This window comes from Etheostoma cragini, chromosome 9, assembly GCF_013103735.1.
Source record: "Etheostoma cragini isolate CJK2018 chromosome 9, CSU_Ecrag_1.0, whole genome shotgun sequence".
Lineage (NCBI taxonomy): Eukaryota > Metazoa > Chordata > Actinopteri > Perciformes > Percidae > Etheostoma > Etheostoma cragini.
The window spans coordinates 26,405,533-26,424,105 of record NC_048415.1 but is presented as its reverse complement, the minus strand read 5'-3'; the positions used below and the strand labels follow the sequence as shown (position 1 = coordinate 26,424,105).

At 41.1% G+C, this 18,573-nt stretch overlaps 1 protein-coding gene across 1 annotated transcript; it reads left to right on the top strand.

Annotated features, from left to right (window-relative positions):
* Positions 1–1,313: 1,313 nt before the first annotated feature.
* Positions 1,314–15,686, top strand: dsg2.1 (desmoglein 2, tandem duplicate 1). Its single transcript, XM_034880569.1, has 14 exons — positions 1,314–1,471; positions 5,376–5,471; positions 5,925–6,083; positions 6,230–6,371; positions 7,191–7,351; positions 8,325–8,459; positions 8,633–8,818; positions 9,223–9,677; positions 10,700–10,842; positions 11,459–11,680; positions 11,885–12,115; positions 13,384–13,502; positions 13,685–13,999; positions 14,115–15,686. The coding sequence occupies exons 1-14, from the start codon at positions 1,427–1,429 to the stop codon at positions 15,204–15,206; spliced, it is 3,501 nt and encodes a 1,166-aa protein (XP_034736460.1). The 5' UTR covers positions 1,314–1,426; the 3' UTR covers positions 15,207–15,686.
* Positions 15,687–18,573: the final 2,887 nt, after the last annotated feature.

Genomic DNA, 18,573 nt, shown 5'->3' with positions numbered 1-18,573 from the left:
TCGTTGTTGCATCCTCCAAAGCAGCCCAGTGTCATGGCAGTTGTCGCAGGCCTGAGGCAGTCCCTCCACCACCTGAAAGCCAGACTGGAAAGAATTAAAGAAATATGTTGGACATTTTTAATTTAATGCTACAAGGTCAAAGTCTAACTGATTTGGTCAAATGAAATCAGGAAAAAAAACTATGAATTTGTCAGACATCTGACATTTAACCGTAAGCTGATATGGAGCAGGACAAGCCAAGAAGGCACCGGTGATGTTGACTCAGTTACCAGTAGCAACAGGAGTGAAAACAGGTTTAGAGAGGTGCTGCAGGTGACAGAGCTCATCACACATGGAATGTGAAAACAGAACCAACCAACCCAACAACAGTGTTGACGTCTTTGGGCCAAACAGCAGTTAGTTGGAAAAGGAGTGACACTGAAATATGTTCCAGAACCCTCTCAGGGTGTGACACCATGGGCACATTGTATGGGATCAGCAGAATTATGGCTGTTACTCATATCTGTTGTTAGCATAGGTTTATGCACTCTATGCAAATTACCATTAAAATTTAAAAATAAAAAAAAAACGACTTTTTCTAAATTCGCCGTACCGCAAGTGTTTCATCCAAAAAATGTTACAGTTAATATTTGACGGAAACTCACAAATAAATCCGACTAAGAGGCAACACACACTGCATTTCATATTTTTTAACCCTTGTGTTGTCTTCCAGTCGACAGTGCAACTGTCTGTTTTTACGAAATTGCATTGATTTATTATTCAAAGATTTTTGGTTGTCTTTTTCAAAACTTTAGTTGCTTTTATCTTTGATGTTTTTGTCACTTTTTCTGCACCTTTTAGTGTTATTGTGTTTTTTCCCCCCATGTTTTTGAAGCTTTTGCGCACATTTTTCACTTTTTTTCAATGCTCTTTTATCCATTTTTTTATCCAAATTTAAATAAAATAGTGGTCTCTTCATTTATTTTTTTGAAGAGCGTTTTGGGGAACAATCAGCGTTATTTTTCTCAAAATTAGTTTGAAAGAAACCCACTACTCGGATAAAAACTTTATTTTTTAAATGGTTCAAATTTGACCCGAGGACAAAACAAGGGTTAAAGAACAAAGAACATATGATCCACTCTGATGTTATCGTTTTCTTTTCTTTTTCTTTATTTCATAAGTTAGGATTGTAACGTTAGGCCATCCACACACGCACACACACCCACACCCTGCTACTGTTGTGTGTTTGTGTGTGTGTGTGTGTGTGTGTGTGTGTGTGTGTGTGTGTGTGTGTGTGTGTGTGTGTGTGTGTGCGTGTGTGTCTGTGTGTGGGGGAAACACTCCTCCTCTTCTCCTCTTTCATAAGCCTCCTCCTCTACTCTCTTAGCTCAGTCTGTCTGGAACTCTTGACGGAACTTGTCTTCACTTCCTGGGACTTCTCTCTATCATGACTCGGATTTGTCCGTCCGTCTCTATGTGGCTGCTGTTTGTGGTGAGTTCCCCACTGCTACACACTGAACCGCGTTATAATCCGAAAGACTTTCACCTTCCATCGCTCGAGACAAGGGACCGGCTCATGTTGACTTGAACCGGCTGCCATGGCAACGCAGAGACACAAAGGCATTTGAACTTGTCTACATATAGAGTTAGTTGGTTGTCAAATCATCATCGTGTTGTGTTTTTTAACGGAATTATGCTTTCATCATATCAATCATTATTGGTCAAGGATCATCAGTTTGTTTATGGATGATAGAAATGCATTTAGGTCAATTATTTGGCTAACAAATTCATCAGATATTCAGTTCAACCACTAAGAGTCAACACAGGAGTATAGTTGCTTAAAGTATTACAATCCAGGTGTAACTGCAATGACTGACAACACAGATGCTCTTTTGTCTAATACTGAGTTGCAGACTACAGATTATGACTCACTAGTGAATACTCATTCAATCGCGGGAAGGGTATTAACGAGCTTTAAGAGATTTTCTCAGCTGTATAGCGAAAAGTTGTTTTAAATAAATGGGATGTACCGGTTGAGTCATCCCAGCGCTTCTGTTTTGACATGCCCGTGCATTGACTGAACAATTGGGGCGTAGTTAGATTCCGAAGAGTAGGAGCGCCAGGGTGTGCCAGCCTGTCCTCTCAACACGAGCAGTTAAGCAGTACCTGACCATTCACCGACCCTCACAGTAATAATCAGCAGAGGACTGGCAAAAGTGGAGGCCATCATGCTGAAAATCCAATGCTGTTAGCACTCCAATATTACCATTAAAATCTGTGACGCACTCAGCTGCTACATATTTGAGGAAAAAATAAGAAGCTAATTGAGTCTTGTTCTATTATACATCTCCAGCAGGCTTCCCTACTGGCAAAACACAGGGAAGCCTGTTAGAGAGAGCTATGCATTTACTTTATGCTTTGACTACAGGGTTTACATTGTGAGGATCCATTTTGAAATAGTATTTGAACAAGCCGTAAAACATTGGTGCATAAGTTTTTTTTAACATTACTATCGATTCCCCCAGCCTGCCTGTGGTCCCCCAGTGGCTAGAAGTGGTTCAAATCCACAGACTCAGAAATGGCACATACTAAGGAAAGCTCATTGTGGGACTGGGTCTAGTGGCTGTAATTCTGCACCAAGGTTGAATTTTTCGGAAAGAGACTTCAGATACAGTATTAGCGGACCACTAAGGTCTATATAAAAGAGACTTCAGATACAGTATTAAGGGAAAACTAAGGTGTATATAAAAGAGACTTAAGATACAGTATTAGGGGAAAACTAAGGTGTATATAAAAGAGACTTAAGATACAGTATTAGGGGAAAACTAAGGTCTATATAAAAGAGACTTCAGATACAGTATTAGGGGAAAAGTAAGGTGAACATAAAAGAGACTTCAGATACAGTATTAGGGGACCACTAAGGTATATATAAAAGCATCTAAAGAGCACCATATCATGGGACCTTTAAGTTTGTGTAATTGTTTTCTAATGAATGCAGCAAAATGAGGACGGATGACAAAGACAACTCAGTGTTAGATCAAAGCGTATCAAATTTTCAACACCGAATAACACCGTTGTCTAGACATACGGAGTCTGTAGATCAGGCTTCAACCCTCACACTGTTATCTCACCATCATGGCGTGGTTGCCCTTGTATTATTTTCACTAAGCAGTAACACACAAAAGGCAACAGAACAGTCACTAGAACCTGAACAACAGGTTATCCCCACCCTCTCTCTCAAATGTGCAGGTCAAATTTCAGCCAGGGTACACTCTGGACGAGCATCAGCAGGGAGATGCACTCAATTCTGAATGGGGTCAGACCTCCTCTCAGGACTGACTTCCCACTGACTGGACACTGTTTTGTTCTTGTTTGAACAGGAAACCTTACATTTTCCATTCTTTTCATCATGTGGAATGTGATGCTGCTTAGCTCCACCAAGTTGAGACAGGGCAGAGCCCCAACCAGCAAGATGACGTCAATGCAACAGAGAATCTTTCTTAGCTTTTCTGAAAATTGTAACGAGGGTTACTAATAAGTTGCTGTGTCTGATTGACAGCAAGAACATATCCCGTCAGAACACAATGTCTGTAATCCAGCACGAGTGGACAAAACATTTACATAAGCTTTTTCTCCGTCATTAGAATGACACGATCTAAGAGAACGGTGTGATGCGCATGGCGCAGGTGCGTTTAGGGAGTTTCCAAATCCACTTTTGCAAGTTTTGACCTTGGAAAAAAAGAGTCTGTGTGCCAGGAGCATGATTCAAAAGGGTGGTACTTACTGTCGTCATTAATAGGTGAGGTCTGGGCGTAACATGGAATAAACCAATCAGAGCTCATTTTCCATTCCCTTTAAAAGCCAGGCGCATTGCTATTATGATGGCAGATTTGCATCGTTATTTTTTTTTGTAATCTTTTGCATGTGTGTTTGCTGCTGCGTTTCCTTGTGTGTGTGCAACAAGCATAGTGTGCATGCGCTATGCATGAGTCTAGGCACTTATGCGCTGTTAAAATAACAATAAAAGGCTTTTTTATTGACTTAAGAGGTTTTTGTTGGTCAATGGCGCGGTCACTTTCTGCTTCAGCAAGATAGAAATACGCCAAGAATGCACCTGAACACACCTCCCTGTAAGACCAGCACGCCCCTGGGCTCAAAGATGGGCGCAGGTGCATTTGCAATTTAAATGATGTGGGAACGGGATGGGAAAACAACTGTCAGACACTTGGTACTTCCGTCGGGCTTTGTTGCGCCGGGTGCAAGATAGGGCCCTAAGTGTCATTGTCCTGGGTTTGTTTTGTGCGGAGGAGGCGAGGAAGAGATGTGTCGGTTGTTTTGTCACCTGTTGTATTTTAGGATCTCTGTTAGAGAAGCAGAACAGTGTTCATATCGACGTAAAGATTTACCTTGAACGTGGCTTTGTGTTGCAAGAATGTACAGATGTCTACATTTGTATTTGTTGTATTTTACACACGCACATACAAATATAGTCCCACACTCACACTCACGTACAAATCTGAAAACACACTCCATTGGATCTGTGTATTATGGTTGTATGAATACTATTTAATCAGTCATTTGATTGATGTGGGCTGTTGGCTGTAGACGTATTCATCCTTCCTCCCATGTGGAATCAATATCATAAATTGGTTCAAGTTATAAAGGGGGGCGAGGCAAACCTTCAAGTGTACACCACGCATTGTAAACTTCAGTTAAATAACTTCCTGTTTCATGGCTAAATGCTTAATATGGCATCATTTGAAGAAAACTCAAGCTTAAAATAACTTTTCATCATTGAGGTCTTGCACAGAAACAATTTGAAATTTGAAATTGTGTTGAATCTGTAGAAGGAGTCTGTTAAAGTACAACACCTAGTACAAAGATGACTTCCTGTTGCCAGCAGGTGGCTCTATGACCATGAGTCAATATTGGCAAGTCTCAGGTCTAGACTCTTTGTCTTCTTCCATCCTGATCCTTAGTTAAGCTTTTTTGGCAAGTAGACAACCTGACCTGCTCAGGCCCTGACTCATATTCAGACTTAGGACAAAAACTTATTGCTTCTTGGTAACATCTGAATTAATAATTGTAATATAATGACTGTCTTGGAAATTGTAATCCCTTTCAATTTGGGATGAGCAAAGGCATGACCCGCCTCTGATTGGTTGATTGGTTGGGTTTGAGATGGGTTTTGAGTTTGTGAACAGCACTACATAAATTCAATTTATTGTTATTATTGATAATAATAATGTTAGGAATATCAGGGTAAACCAATCAGAGGCAGAGTAACGCAGGTCACAACTTTGCCTGTCCCTCCGAACCATACATTCTAGCATCAACCTATGTCAATCTGTCAAGTAAGGGTCCATTGTGAAGTAATTCCATGCATTGTCTTCCAGCTGCAGGCTGTTGCCGTGGTTAAGGCCCACTGGATTCCACCTCCAAAACCCCTGAGGGAAAATGTAGACTACACTCAACTGGAATATGTTGCCATGGTGAGTCATTGGTCATTGACTTCAACACTCTGTAATGCTATTAGTTAACTTATAACTAAAAGAAAACAGAAGTATTATCACACACATATGGCTGAAGAAGCCCTCGCGTACCTTGTAGTACCCCAATGTAACAATTTCTCCAATGTCCAAATCAAGAAACAAGAACAGTGATTTTCAAACTGGTTGGAAGTACCATTAGAGAAGTCGCCTACCTGTTTACTATTTTCTGGGTCACATGACAGTGATATAACCCCAAAAAGTATCCAGGAATGTATTCAAAACTTTAATTCCTTTGCAAAAGTAAAAGATAAATAAGTGTTTCTAAATTTGATTGAAAGAGACAATTATATTGTTTATCACAATTATTTCTTTAGAAATTATGGTTTGGAGCTTTTCAAATGTATGTGAATTAGACTGTATTTAGTTAAACCAGCTCTGTGCACTGTGTTTCAGATTCACTCCGATTTTGATGATGGGAAAGGGAATATTGAATACTCTCTAGAAGGCATTGGCGCAAACAACGTGCCCTTCCATGTGTTTGTTGTCGACCCTACGAGTGGATACATTCGTGTCACCAAAGTTCTTGACAGGGAAAGCATGGCTGAGTACAAAGTGAGTAAAGACAGATTCTGTTGTTCTGTGCTCGTCATAATGAACATTGAAAATATTGTCGGCTATTTGCTGCAAATCGACGTCACAGGTTATTCATGTCTGTACCTGCTAAGACAGAGGATGAAGACGAGAGTTTTCTGTTTCAGCTGGCAGGTGTTGCTAGATACAAGGATGGCACCCTTGCAGAGAACAACGTTGACATACGATTCAAGGTTGAAGATGACAACGACAACGCTCCAGTGTTTCAAGCCATGCAGTCCGGGGCGGTGAAAGAGCTCAGTAATGCAGGTTAGTGTTTCTGCATTTGTGTAACATGTCTATATTGTTCCGCAATCACTTTACGTTAAACCGCGGATACTTTTGCCATCAGTTTGACTGATGCTAATTATCGCAAGGCTGGGGGCGCCAACGTGTTTTAATTCCAGACACACTAACAAAACCCAGTGACCCCAAACAACAGAAAGGTTGGGGTCACTTAGATATTCCCCTTGCACTCCATTGTAGACAGAATACCAGCTGAGACCACTTGCAGCAGTTTTCATATTACATTACTTGCTTACATAATTGCAAAAGGGTTCTCTAATGTTTTCTCAGTTAGTTTTTTTAAAGGATATCAGATTAGTGAACAGAATGAGCCTTTGGAACATTGGATGAATGGTTACTGAACATGGGCAGTGTAGATTTTGCATTAAAGATCAGCCACCACACTCAGATCAGCTGGTATTCTGTCTACAATTGAGTGGAATTGAAATTTGTAAGTGACCCCAAACTTTTGACCGGTAGTGTAGATATATTGATATTCATGCAATAAAAAAAGATTTAAAAAAGTATTGTATACCTTACAATACGATAAATTCTAAATGCAGTCTGCCAAAAATCCCAGATGCATCTGGTCACATTCTGCAGTATGCAGGCAGCACGCTTTTCTGGCTGTTCTGACCCCTTTGAGCCCTTTTACTTGAAAGATAAACATAGTTGGCAAATAAGCATTGTTAATATTTTATCAGAAAAGATGAAAGAAACTGGATGTAAACAAGACTTTGGGTTGTTTACAGCAAAACCACACGGAACATCTTTCATTTTGGTGATGTGATGCTGTTTTTACAGGGACTACAGTTATGAGAGTAAATGCAACTGATGCGGATGAACCAAGGAATGAGAACTCTCAGATCACGTATCGCATCCTAAATCAGACACCAGATCATGGCTTTTTTGACATTAAAAGCGATGGGACCATCTTTGTCGCAAAGTCTGGCCTGGACAGAGAGGTACAGTTTGAATTACATCCACAGTGGTTGAAATGACAATGTGATGTGTGAAAGGTGTTGGGGAAAGTGATGAACCCAGAGAGAAATATCACCAAACTCCTTAGCCCATCTCAGCTACCTTGTTCTGGTGTTCTGGAGGGCTGTCTGCTTGTCTGGAACTTGTTTCCAGGAGCAGGCAGATGGAAAGTGCGAAAAAATCTCTGTTAGACCCACTGTACGCTACCCAACCACCCACCCTGCGCTAGCTCCCAGCCAGAAGAGCTGGTGGAGACTAAACCAGAGCTAAAAGGCAATTAAACAGTTGACCTAATTTCATTGGGAGTACAGTAATAGTCAATATTTCCCTTAACATTACTGTGACAACATTATAGCAACATAAACTTCACACACAGTATGCCTAAAAAGCCAAAATGTTCAGTTAATGCAGCTTTAAGACAACATTAGGCAACGTTCATTGGGACACATAGGATCCCTAATCAAATTTTTGCGTAAAACCTGCAAAAGGAGCATTTAATGTTTGAGCTTTTTCCCATTATCATAATTTGCTGTGGCTGAAATTCACCTTTGATTTATTGTTAAAGACACCATTTTAACTCTGGCAGTTTGCTCCAAGTACTCCTGGAGGTTAGCAAAGACAATAGAGCTAATGTTCCTCACCTTCAAAATAATTGCAGTTCATAAATATCCTTCTCTGACTTCATTGTCATGCAAAACAATTGCAAAATGCTTGTTGACTTTAATAGGTTTTGGAAAATTTACCGATTTTTACCTTGTATCTTCCGGCATATGCAGATATAAATACAACATAAGATATTTTCAAGTTCATTGGCCGTGAATCCTATAATTTCTGGAATTTACAGCAGGACCATTGCGACTCTCTCCGATGTGCAACCATGCATCAAACTCATTTCTTATTCCCATCTCACGGCAATGTGATGCAGTCCCTGTAAGTCATTTATGTCTCTAATTTTAGAAAACAGATCAGTACGTTCTGACGGTGAGAGGTCAAGACTTAAATGGCAAACCAGGGGGAAACACAGGCACCGGCACAGTCACCATCAACATCCTGGACGTGAATGACAACCCCCCCACTCTGGAAAAAAACGAGGTAGTTTTCCACATTAACATGTTGTACGGTGGTGGTTAGTTGAATGGTTTCACTGTTGTTTTGTGGGGAAAAAGAACATATGGAAATGTTGACATGCTCATGATGAAATACTAATCAATAAATGTGTCGTTAAAACAAGTAATGAACCCTGTTGCTTTGTGTATGACTTTCAGTATCAAGGCAGCATTGAGGAGAACACACAGAATGTGGAGGTGATGAGGCTCAAATCACAGGACCTGGACCAGAAGAACACAGAAAACTGGGAAGCTGTGTATGAAATTGTCCAAGGCAACGAGGCCGGGTACTTCAGCATTAGAACAGACCCCGTCACCAATGAGGGCATCCTAATGCTCGACAAGGTACAGCTGAATGAGCAGCACAGTGATGTTTCTGCAATTATGTTTGAGACGAAATATGTCATTTCACATCTGATTGACCCGAGGTTCAGTGCTTTGCAATACCAGTCACCCTTATGGGATTACTGGTATAAGTGTCATGTTTAATTGGTGTCTGTCTTGTGTATTTGCATTTTTTTATTTTTTATGGACCGTGAGCGTAATATTAAAGGCTATCTATCTATATATCTACCTATCTATCTATGTTAGTCTCCCGGTTGTTTGTGGGATAAATGTGGGGAATCCAGTGATCCTCCTCCCATACATGATTTAATTTTACTGAATTTAGAGAGTGTGTATTGACACAATGTTAACGTTTGTATTAATGGTATTCTGTGCTGGTTGTGTTTGTGTGTGCCATTTCACAGGCTGTGAACTATGAAGATGTGAAGGACCTTAACCTAGGCCTCATTGTGAAGAACAAGGCTCCAATGTTTGATGGATCTGGGGCAGGTTCTGGAGCTGGTGTAGGTTTTGGAGGGGGAGCAGGTGGGGGTGGGGGAGCAGGTGGGGCAGGGGGAGCAGGTGGGGCAAGTGGGGCTAGTGGGGCAAGTGGGGCAAGTGGGGCAAGTGGAGCAAGTGGAGCAAGTGGGGCAAGTGGAGCAAGTGGGGCAAGTGGAGGATCATCATGGCAAGGTGGGACCAAATTTGTAACCTATCCGATCAAAATCAATGTGGTGAACCAGCGCGAGGGGCCAGCTTTTTCCCCAAAGATCAAAACAATTCCCATGACAGAAGGAGGCACCACCTTCAACACGAATGATGTCGTCGGCCAGTACCAGGCAATAGATGTAGACACTGGGAAACCAGCTGAGAAAGTCAGGTCAGTACATACACCAAAACCATTTTTATGGACTCAGTGTGTTATTCACATACTAAAAATACATTGGATAATACTTAATTAATTGCAGATGTTGGCTTGTATGCATTATAAGGTTTGCATGAGATCAGATTAATCGACTCTGATGTGATGTAAGTCAAGTTGACTAGTCACTGATGACGTCATTCAGTCATTAGCCGAATAAAAATACAATTGTAGATCACTCTATAATATCATCCCTTGTATTCATTTAAGTACGAGGCTTGCTTTGTGTAGCTTAGCCTTACTAGCATTTTGCCATCTGTCCCAATTCATCAGCATGCGCATAACTAACATTAACATGTTTTCAGTTTGTGCTTCAACACGCTACTCACACTACTACTGTAGGTTTACCAGCGCTAACTTCATGCACACAGGTCCTGGTAATAGTGTCCGACACTGAGTCACGCATCTCTGTGACAGTCAGTCAATCAAAAGTTCACCGTAAACAAACTATGTGTCTATTGACCATCTTCATTGGCAACCAATGCATTTGGTTTTTTCTTAGTTATGTGTGGACACAATTTAAATGGCCATTTAAATGTAGCACTACTCATAACTACTACGTTCGGCTCTGTGCTGTATTCCAGTGTTCCAATGCTTGACAACATGTTACGATCCAGTATGTTCTTTAAACTAACACAAAAAAATCTCAGAATGTCTATTGCGATATGTTGAAGCCTTTTGCGAGTTTAAATTGCAATGATATTTAAAAAAGGATAGCTTGTACAGCCCTAGTATATATGTATATGATGAATAGTAGCAGAAAGGGTATTGGGAACATGTAAAACTGAATTTTTGTTTTAGAGAATGCATTCCATTTGTGTATAGATGTACTTTATTAAAATGTTATTGTTCTTTTATTTTGCTTTTATCTTTTTTTGTTTTACATGTATGCAATATTACAACACAAAGATGAAAGCCTCTGCAGTTAAAACCACAGCTAATTTACAATTAATAACCGATACCGTCTCCTTCTGCTGTAGGTATGCCAAGGGCTTGGACCCTGACAACTGGCTAACTGTCGACCCTTTGACAGCTAAAATCAAACTGAACAAGAAGCCCGATAGAGAATCTCCATACCTGGTCAATGGGACATATATTGCACAAGTACTCTGCATTTCAGAAGGTACGTTATACGCTGCTGTGTTGCAGATTTTATACATGTATTACTAGTATTCTTAATTCAATTTGATTTATTGTGTCAAATCATAGCAGACGTTTTCTCATGACACTTTACAGATAGAGTAGGTCTAAACCACACTACAATTTACAAAGAACCCCCCCCCCAAAGGTCCATTGAACCTAGTGAGTAATTCTTCAATCAAAAAGCCGTGGAATGTAGGAAACATTAAGCTTTAAGCTCTTAACTCTGCTAGTGACTTCTACCGGCATTTATGTATGAACAAGATGGACGTGAAAGATGAAACAAAAACACTGCCGGTTGTTGCTAATCTTCTAGCCGAGCTAAAATCCAACATGCCCTGGAGTCATTAAAACCATTAAATATTATCATTCAGGAGCATAGATGACTATTTTCACAACAATCTCATGAGATCATGACGTTTGTGCAATGTTTATCTTTTTATGCAAGAGTTCAGCCAGCCACTAGATACGCGTAGGATTAGGATGGATCCTCTGAGGACCATCAACATCCACAGCCACACTCGGTCTCTGTAGAGTAGAATTAGAAACAAAGGGAATGCTGAGCCATATGTTTTGATTTCTGTTTTTTCCCAACACAGACTTGCCTGCTAAAACAGCCACCGGCACAGTAGCCATCCAGGTGGAAGATTTTAATGACAACTGCCCCTTCCTGACAACTGACTCCCACACTATGTGCACCACTGATGTTTCTGTCATTGTGAACGCTGAAGATAAAGATTCCTTCCCAAACGGACCTCCTTTTGACTTTGTCATCATCCCAGAGGGCACTCGGGGCAAATGGCAGGTGACGCCTTTAAATGGTGAGAGGAATACTGCCAATTACTTTAAAGTAGAGTAAAAGATAGATACAGATATAGAAACAAAGTAATACATTAATTGGTGTCTGCTACAGATTTGTTTCTTTTTTTTCTTAGATCTGTAGTACCAGATCCTTGTTTTGAAATTTCAATTTGTAGTCAACTGCAGAGAAAAGACGATTGACTATATACATTTTCATGTCGCAGACACTGCAGCTACCCTGACTGCCCAGGAGTCCATTTGGCCTGGATTCTACGAGGTGAAAGTTGCGGTGATGGACAAGCAGGGATTGGCCTGTCCAGACCCACAACAATTGACGGTCCAAGTCTGTACCTGTGCCGACGGCATGGTGTGTGGGAACCAACGCACCAGCAAAGCAGTAGAGTTCGGACCTGCAGGCATCGGACTGCTGTTCCTGGGCCTGCTGCCTCTCCTACGTAAGTATGATGTGATGCTCATTCTGATGAAGTGAGATCGGACACTTTACACCTTTGCTGTGCTTACGACAATCCCAAGAAAGGTCGAGTTTAGTTGTAGTCCCGTTTAGGCCAAAGACAAGACCAGAGTAAATTATTCAAAACCAAGACAAAAACTAGGTCGAAGAAGTGTGCCCAAATCTTTTCAATTGTGAAATAGTTCCGAAATTAAAACTGGAACCTTTAAACACAATGAACACATAAGATGTCAACACCCTATACATCGTATACACAACCCCTTACATAGTTAGTACTTCCATGTAGAAAGTAGAAAAGATATTTGACTTTTAGAAATGCAGGACACAGTAAGGTCTGACTCTGAATGGACAGAACATAAAGACAAAGTCAGGGATGTCAGAGAATGGGTCTCAATACAGGACTCAACATTAAGGACTTGAGCCTGACTGGCTGATATCAGCTTATCACTGATGAGTATCTATGTATACATATATACACATATGATGCATACACACAAGCATAATGGCAGTGTCCAGCAGACGGCAACCTAACCGCAAAGGAATACACACATTTTCATCACTTTTTTTGTAATGTTAGATTTGATGTGTTAAAGGACCACAATGCAGTTGTAGTTTTATGTGTTTTTCAGTTTTATGTGGGCAGATAAAAGCCAAAGAGGTCTCCATACCTCATTAAGGCTATGTATAGTAAATGGTATATACTGGTATATAGCTGTAACTCCAAGGGTGCGACATTGAGAGACTCCCTCCGGGCACTCAAACCCTCTGCACTGCCTACTAACAAGTTTTTGAGCCCCTGAAAACGTGGCTTCAAATATGAAGTATTTTTCATCATATTGTATATTCATGACTAGATAAGCACCAACTGAAGTGAAAAACAAATCATCATGTATCATTAACACTCAAAAATGACACAGCTGTGTTAATGTAGGATCCCATCACTCACAGGAAGAAGCTGATTGAGAACATGTAGGTCCTTTCAACAACCACAATGAACCTGTAGTTATGGTGGGGGAAATTATTTCAATCCCCAGTTTGCACACTGTCAAAGAAAGAGAAGTCCAAAAAATGCCGCATACATGCAATTACACCAGAATGGTTGTATTAAAGTACCACAGGGTTTCCTTTGAAAGCATAACCACACTTTTACAAGGTAAACTGAAACTGCACTTTCTCTTTTGGATGACACCAAAGGATCACACCACTGCGTTTAAGACTCTTTTAGACTAAAACTTTGTTTTGATTTTGTAGTACTTTTTCTGATGCTGCTGTTCTGCAAATGTGGGGGTGCTGGGGGCTTTGCTGAGATGCCTTTCGACACCAAATCACACCTCATTAACTACCACACTGAGGGCCAGGGAGAGAACACGGTAAGAAGAACATATTTAACTTTTAAACACACCAGTCACACTGTTGAGGACAGGAACATTGAGGTCATAAATACTGACCACTTGCTGTTGAGATGATGTTGGCTTGAAAGCTGCATTAAGTGATTTTGGCAGCAGATTAACTGTTGCCTCTGTACTAACATTGGATCATTGGCCTTTTATAGGAGGTGCCGCTGCTGAACATGCCAACACAAATGGATGGAAATATGTTCAATGTGAATATGGGCATGGCTAACAATACTTCAGCAATGGCAGGTTTGGATTTCCAGAGATCCGTTACTTCCATGGATGGGATGAACGGAGGCGTCTATCAAGAAGGTTTTGTAAGTGGCCTTAGAGAAGGGTCAAGGGGGATGCTGGCCCAGCAGAGAGGCAGTGGTTTCTACTCTGAGTTTGAGGGCAGAGAATCGGGAGCAGGTAGAGAGATGTATGACGGCATCGCTCTGCCAGACCACTTCCTGGCACAGTACTACAATCAGGTGAGGGATCATTAAAGTATTTCTACTCTTAAGTGGGAGTTTTGTCGTCTTGGATCTTTGCAATAACAAAGTACCTATTTGCTACTGATGATTACCTTTGGTTATTTTTTAACAGAAGGTGGCCAGTGGAAATGACAACCTTGGAGGAAAGGACTGCCTTTTAGTTTATGACTACGAGGGCAAGGGCTCGCCTGCTGGCTCAGTGGGCTGCTGCAGCCTCCTGGAGTCTGAAAATGACCTGCAATTCCTTGATGACCTTGGGACAAAGTTCAAGACCCTGGCTGAAGTGTGCGGAGGAAAGAAGATCCCAACTGAAGTAAAACAAGCATTCACTCCTTTGCCCAGTGCTTCCTTCAACACTCCGACCTCAGTATCAAGTTTGAACACTGTAGCCCAACAGCTGCCCCCTCCACCCAAGCCGCAGCCCAGAGCCCCTAAGGCCGTGGTAAGTGAGACAGTGCAGAAAAGCACAGCCACAGTTAGGGAAGGGAAGACTACAGTGACAGAAGGGATGACTACAGTGAAGGAAGGGATGGCAACTCAAGGCCAGATGGTCTTGCTACAGCAGCCGGCTCAGCAGCCTGTCTACTACACCACCGCCCCTGTGATGCAGCCGATGCACTACGTAGTCCAGCCACAGGTTCAGAACACAGTGCTGCTGGCTGAGGCACCAGCCACCAACATGCAGAACATGGTACTGGTTAACGGCACCCAAACTGGTCCGGCCCAAGGCATGGTTTTTCAGAACCAGACGGTGATGTCCAGCAGACAAGCCCAGGGCCCCCACATGATGCTGGTGGAGAGGAGCGGGGTCCAGGGGAGCGGTGCCAACATGATCCATGCTGGCAACCTCTCTGGCTCCCAGACCATGATGGTCATGGATGGCATGGTCCCTGCTGGGTCAATGAAACACCTGTCGGGGAGTCAGACCTATCTCGTGCAGGGGGGCAATCTGCAGCAGTCAGGAGGACATTCTGGATCGCAGAGGGTCCTGCTGGTCGGGGGGCCAAAGAGCAGCGCAGGTCAGCTGGTCCAGGAGGCAGGAGGTCAATCTCAGAAAAGGGAAATCTCCGACTCTCAGAGAGTCCTCTACAGCAGCCCTTTGGCTGGTCCTCAAAGCAGCGTGACGAGTTCCTCTACCACCAGAGTGAGCGGAACCCCCACCTACCGCAAGGTGGTGGTGCAGGAGAAAACCACTGAATTGTGAAAAAAAAATGTAAATGCAGTTTAAACTTATGGCAAGGCAACTTGTCAAGTATTTTTATGAGAGACTCCATGCATGTTCATGTCAGTTTATTTGTGGACTGTGTGCTTCAGCAGTTTGAACCAGAATGAAGCATCCTGTTCCCGCATGATACCACTGCTTCTTCTTGACACCGACATATGCACCCAGAAAAACAAGCCCATCAATCTTGGATTCAAGAATATTTGATATTGTGTGTTAATATTTTTATGTTTATATTCACAGTTTTCTGGATAATTTCATTTCCAAACACATAGTTGCCATATCTTTAGAAAAAGGTGCTTTGTTTCTGTCCACTGTTTGTTTTGGCAAAAATATTTTTGTGATGGTAAGTTTAGTTTGCCATGCTGGCAATACTGTTAGTCTGTCAGTCCACTAATCTTTAGCTTAGACTATTATATTTAATAATTCTGTTAAAGCAGAAGCACTTTTAAGCAATAAGATTAAAAAAAAAGTTTTGTTGAAGATGAACAAAAACCTTAACATTTGTGTCTGCTCATTTGCACTTTGCTTTCTTGTGATCCAGCTTGATCTAAACATGCTCAATCTGCTGTCACGTAGCTCCTATGTATATATTTATATTTGATTGTTGCTCTTGAATAAACTACAGGAAATGTTTTTATGTTGGACAAAAGGTTTTTTTACTAGTCACCGTGGTAAGGTCATGGGTTTTGTGTTATGTCATTTTTAGTATAAAATGTAAAGTGGCAGATTATGTTATATTCACACTTTAAAACTCAAAACAATTATATATACACAAGTGTTTGTGTTGAACTAAACTTGTTTTTAGTGTGTGTACATGTTCATGCCTATAAATGGTAAAAACTGGTTCATTTATTACGATACAGACAGATGTCTTGGAAGACAGATTGACAATGCAAGAATGACTGTCTCAGGGATTTGTCTCAAGCTGGCTTGCTTTAATAAACTGTTTTGTACAGAACACTTCGCTGCGTTTTTTGTGTCTCTGCCTGCACAAGGGCAGGCTGAAATATGATATGACCAGTGGCGGCTGCTGGTCTTTTAAAGAGGGGAAGCAAATTTTTGGCCTAGATCATAAAAATTGTCCATTTATTTATACGTAGATTCTGCACTACGTTCCTTTTCAAGAAAATGCTCTGTGACCCTGTCGTACCAACTAGACGTCTTTTTCCATTGACTTGACCAGTGTCCTCTCACTGGCCAGCAGAGCTAGGCTATTTAACGGGCTTGGCCTATCGTGTTACGGATGTAGGACTTGTAGCCACTTTAAACAGGAGAAGCTCCTTTCTACACCTGCAGGTGCAGAAAAGGTGTAGGTGTTTACAAACTGTTCTCATTGCCACTAATGAGAACAGTTTGTAAATCTGAGGCAATGCACTGTCCAACTCCACGTCTTGTTGTTGCCTGGCGTTTTGTTATAAACACACATATATATATATATATATATTTATAGCAATTTTAATGCTACGAAGCCATCACCTGCATTTAGCATCCCATTGACTGCCATTCATTTTGGCGCCACAGTGAATAACTTTACATGTGAAGCGTTTCAAGACTCTATTTGGCCATTGTTTATTTCTAAAGAAACACGGCAATGTGTAAAAGGCTACATTGCCTTTAATCTCACGTTATGGCTCCGCAGCAGATGTTTTTATGAAAATAGTTTGGAGGATCTGTTGGTCCACTTCTTCAACTGTCTATGGTGATTAACTGATGTCTTCCACCTGTTTTCCGGCTCTTGGGACACCTGCCTCTCATTATCTCATCACCCAGTGTATTTAGTGTCCTTGTTCCCCTTGTCTCTTGTCAGATTCTTTTCTGAGTTTGTGTGTTCCAGTTGGCATGTTCTACGGTCGCCTCTTTCCTGTGTTCCTGGTTTAGGTTTTCTTTTTCCTTGGACCTTTTGGATTTTTTGCATTTTTGATCCTTGTGTTCATTTGGGCTCTTTTGTTTAAATAAATCTTTAACTAAATACTCTCCTACCTGCCTGTCATCTCTGCATTTGGGTCCTAATTCTGCAATAATTCCAAAACATGTCTTTAAGTAACACCAAGAAAGCACACAGCTTTCCACTGGTACTCTGCAAGTCCTAATCTGAATACGGAACTTTTTTCTTACTCAAAATGTTAACACAATAGTACATATATGACCGTTAAGTTTCTGACATTTTAGGGTAAACGTTTAGGGCCTAGCTTCCCTTGCAGTCTTAAAAGAAAGTGGCTCTGGATATGACTGAAGCTTCACTTTTTTTACTGTAATTGGCTTGGCAGAAGGAAAACAGTTTTTGAAAGTAAGAAAACACCGAGAGGGAATGAATAGCACGATCAGGACGGAGCATGCACAGGCATGTTCTCAAAGAACAATTCATATCAGAAAGATTTTCACATTATCGCAGCCAACTTACGCTACTTCCAGTTTGTAAAAATGTAGTATGTTAAATTCCTCCATTTTTACTATTTTGTGATCTCATGTATTTTTTTCATATTTTATGATTCCAATTCTTGATTTTAGTTGTTTCCCTTTAGTTAAGATAAGTGCTTTATTTTACATGACTTATGCACTTTACTTTTGAATTAAATTTGACTTATTTCTCGATGTGATACATTAGAGAGAGACAGGAAGTGAGGGGAGAGTGAGGGGTAATGACATCCAACAAAGGTCCACAGACAATCAGTGTTTCACCCCCTGAGCAACCATGTCACCATTAATCATTTTTTGGTGGATAATCATTTTGACCCTTTTCAGGCTTCCAATAATTATTCAAATACACCTGAAGTGACATTTCCTCCTTTAAAGTGGAATCAAGCTGAAAGCATTGCAAAGGCCCTGCAGAGACTTTTAGTTTGCTGTGCAGCTCAGGTGGAAGTCAGGACACAAATGTCCAGGAGATGATAAAGTCCTAAATGGTAAAGGCAATCTAGTTAGTCAAAGATGGTCTGTACTTGTACGTGCTTAGGTTTATCGTTTTAGGTTCTAAAGCTAACTGCTTGTGATGGTTTGCCACACCCTGAACATTTTATGCAATGTGTCATTATCTTTTCAAACACATATTCTCTCACACACCATGTATCATTCCTCTTCTTAGAATCATGCACTACTGTTCTTCTCCTGGCACATCATGTCTGGGAACGCCTCAGGTATTAGCATGTCCCCGTTTCACAACTTAACCTAAGTGTTTGAAACTGCAACTGTTACCTGGACTAGAACAATTACATAATTAAACCTGCCACAGAGGTCACGTGTTACAGCCATGTGTAATGATCATTTGTTTAAAATGGCCACCGTGTGGCCGTATCACGGCATTAAAAAAGTCATTTTATATAATGTTTTACATATGTTGTTTTGGGTT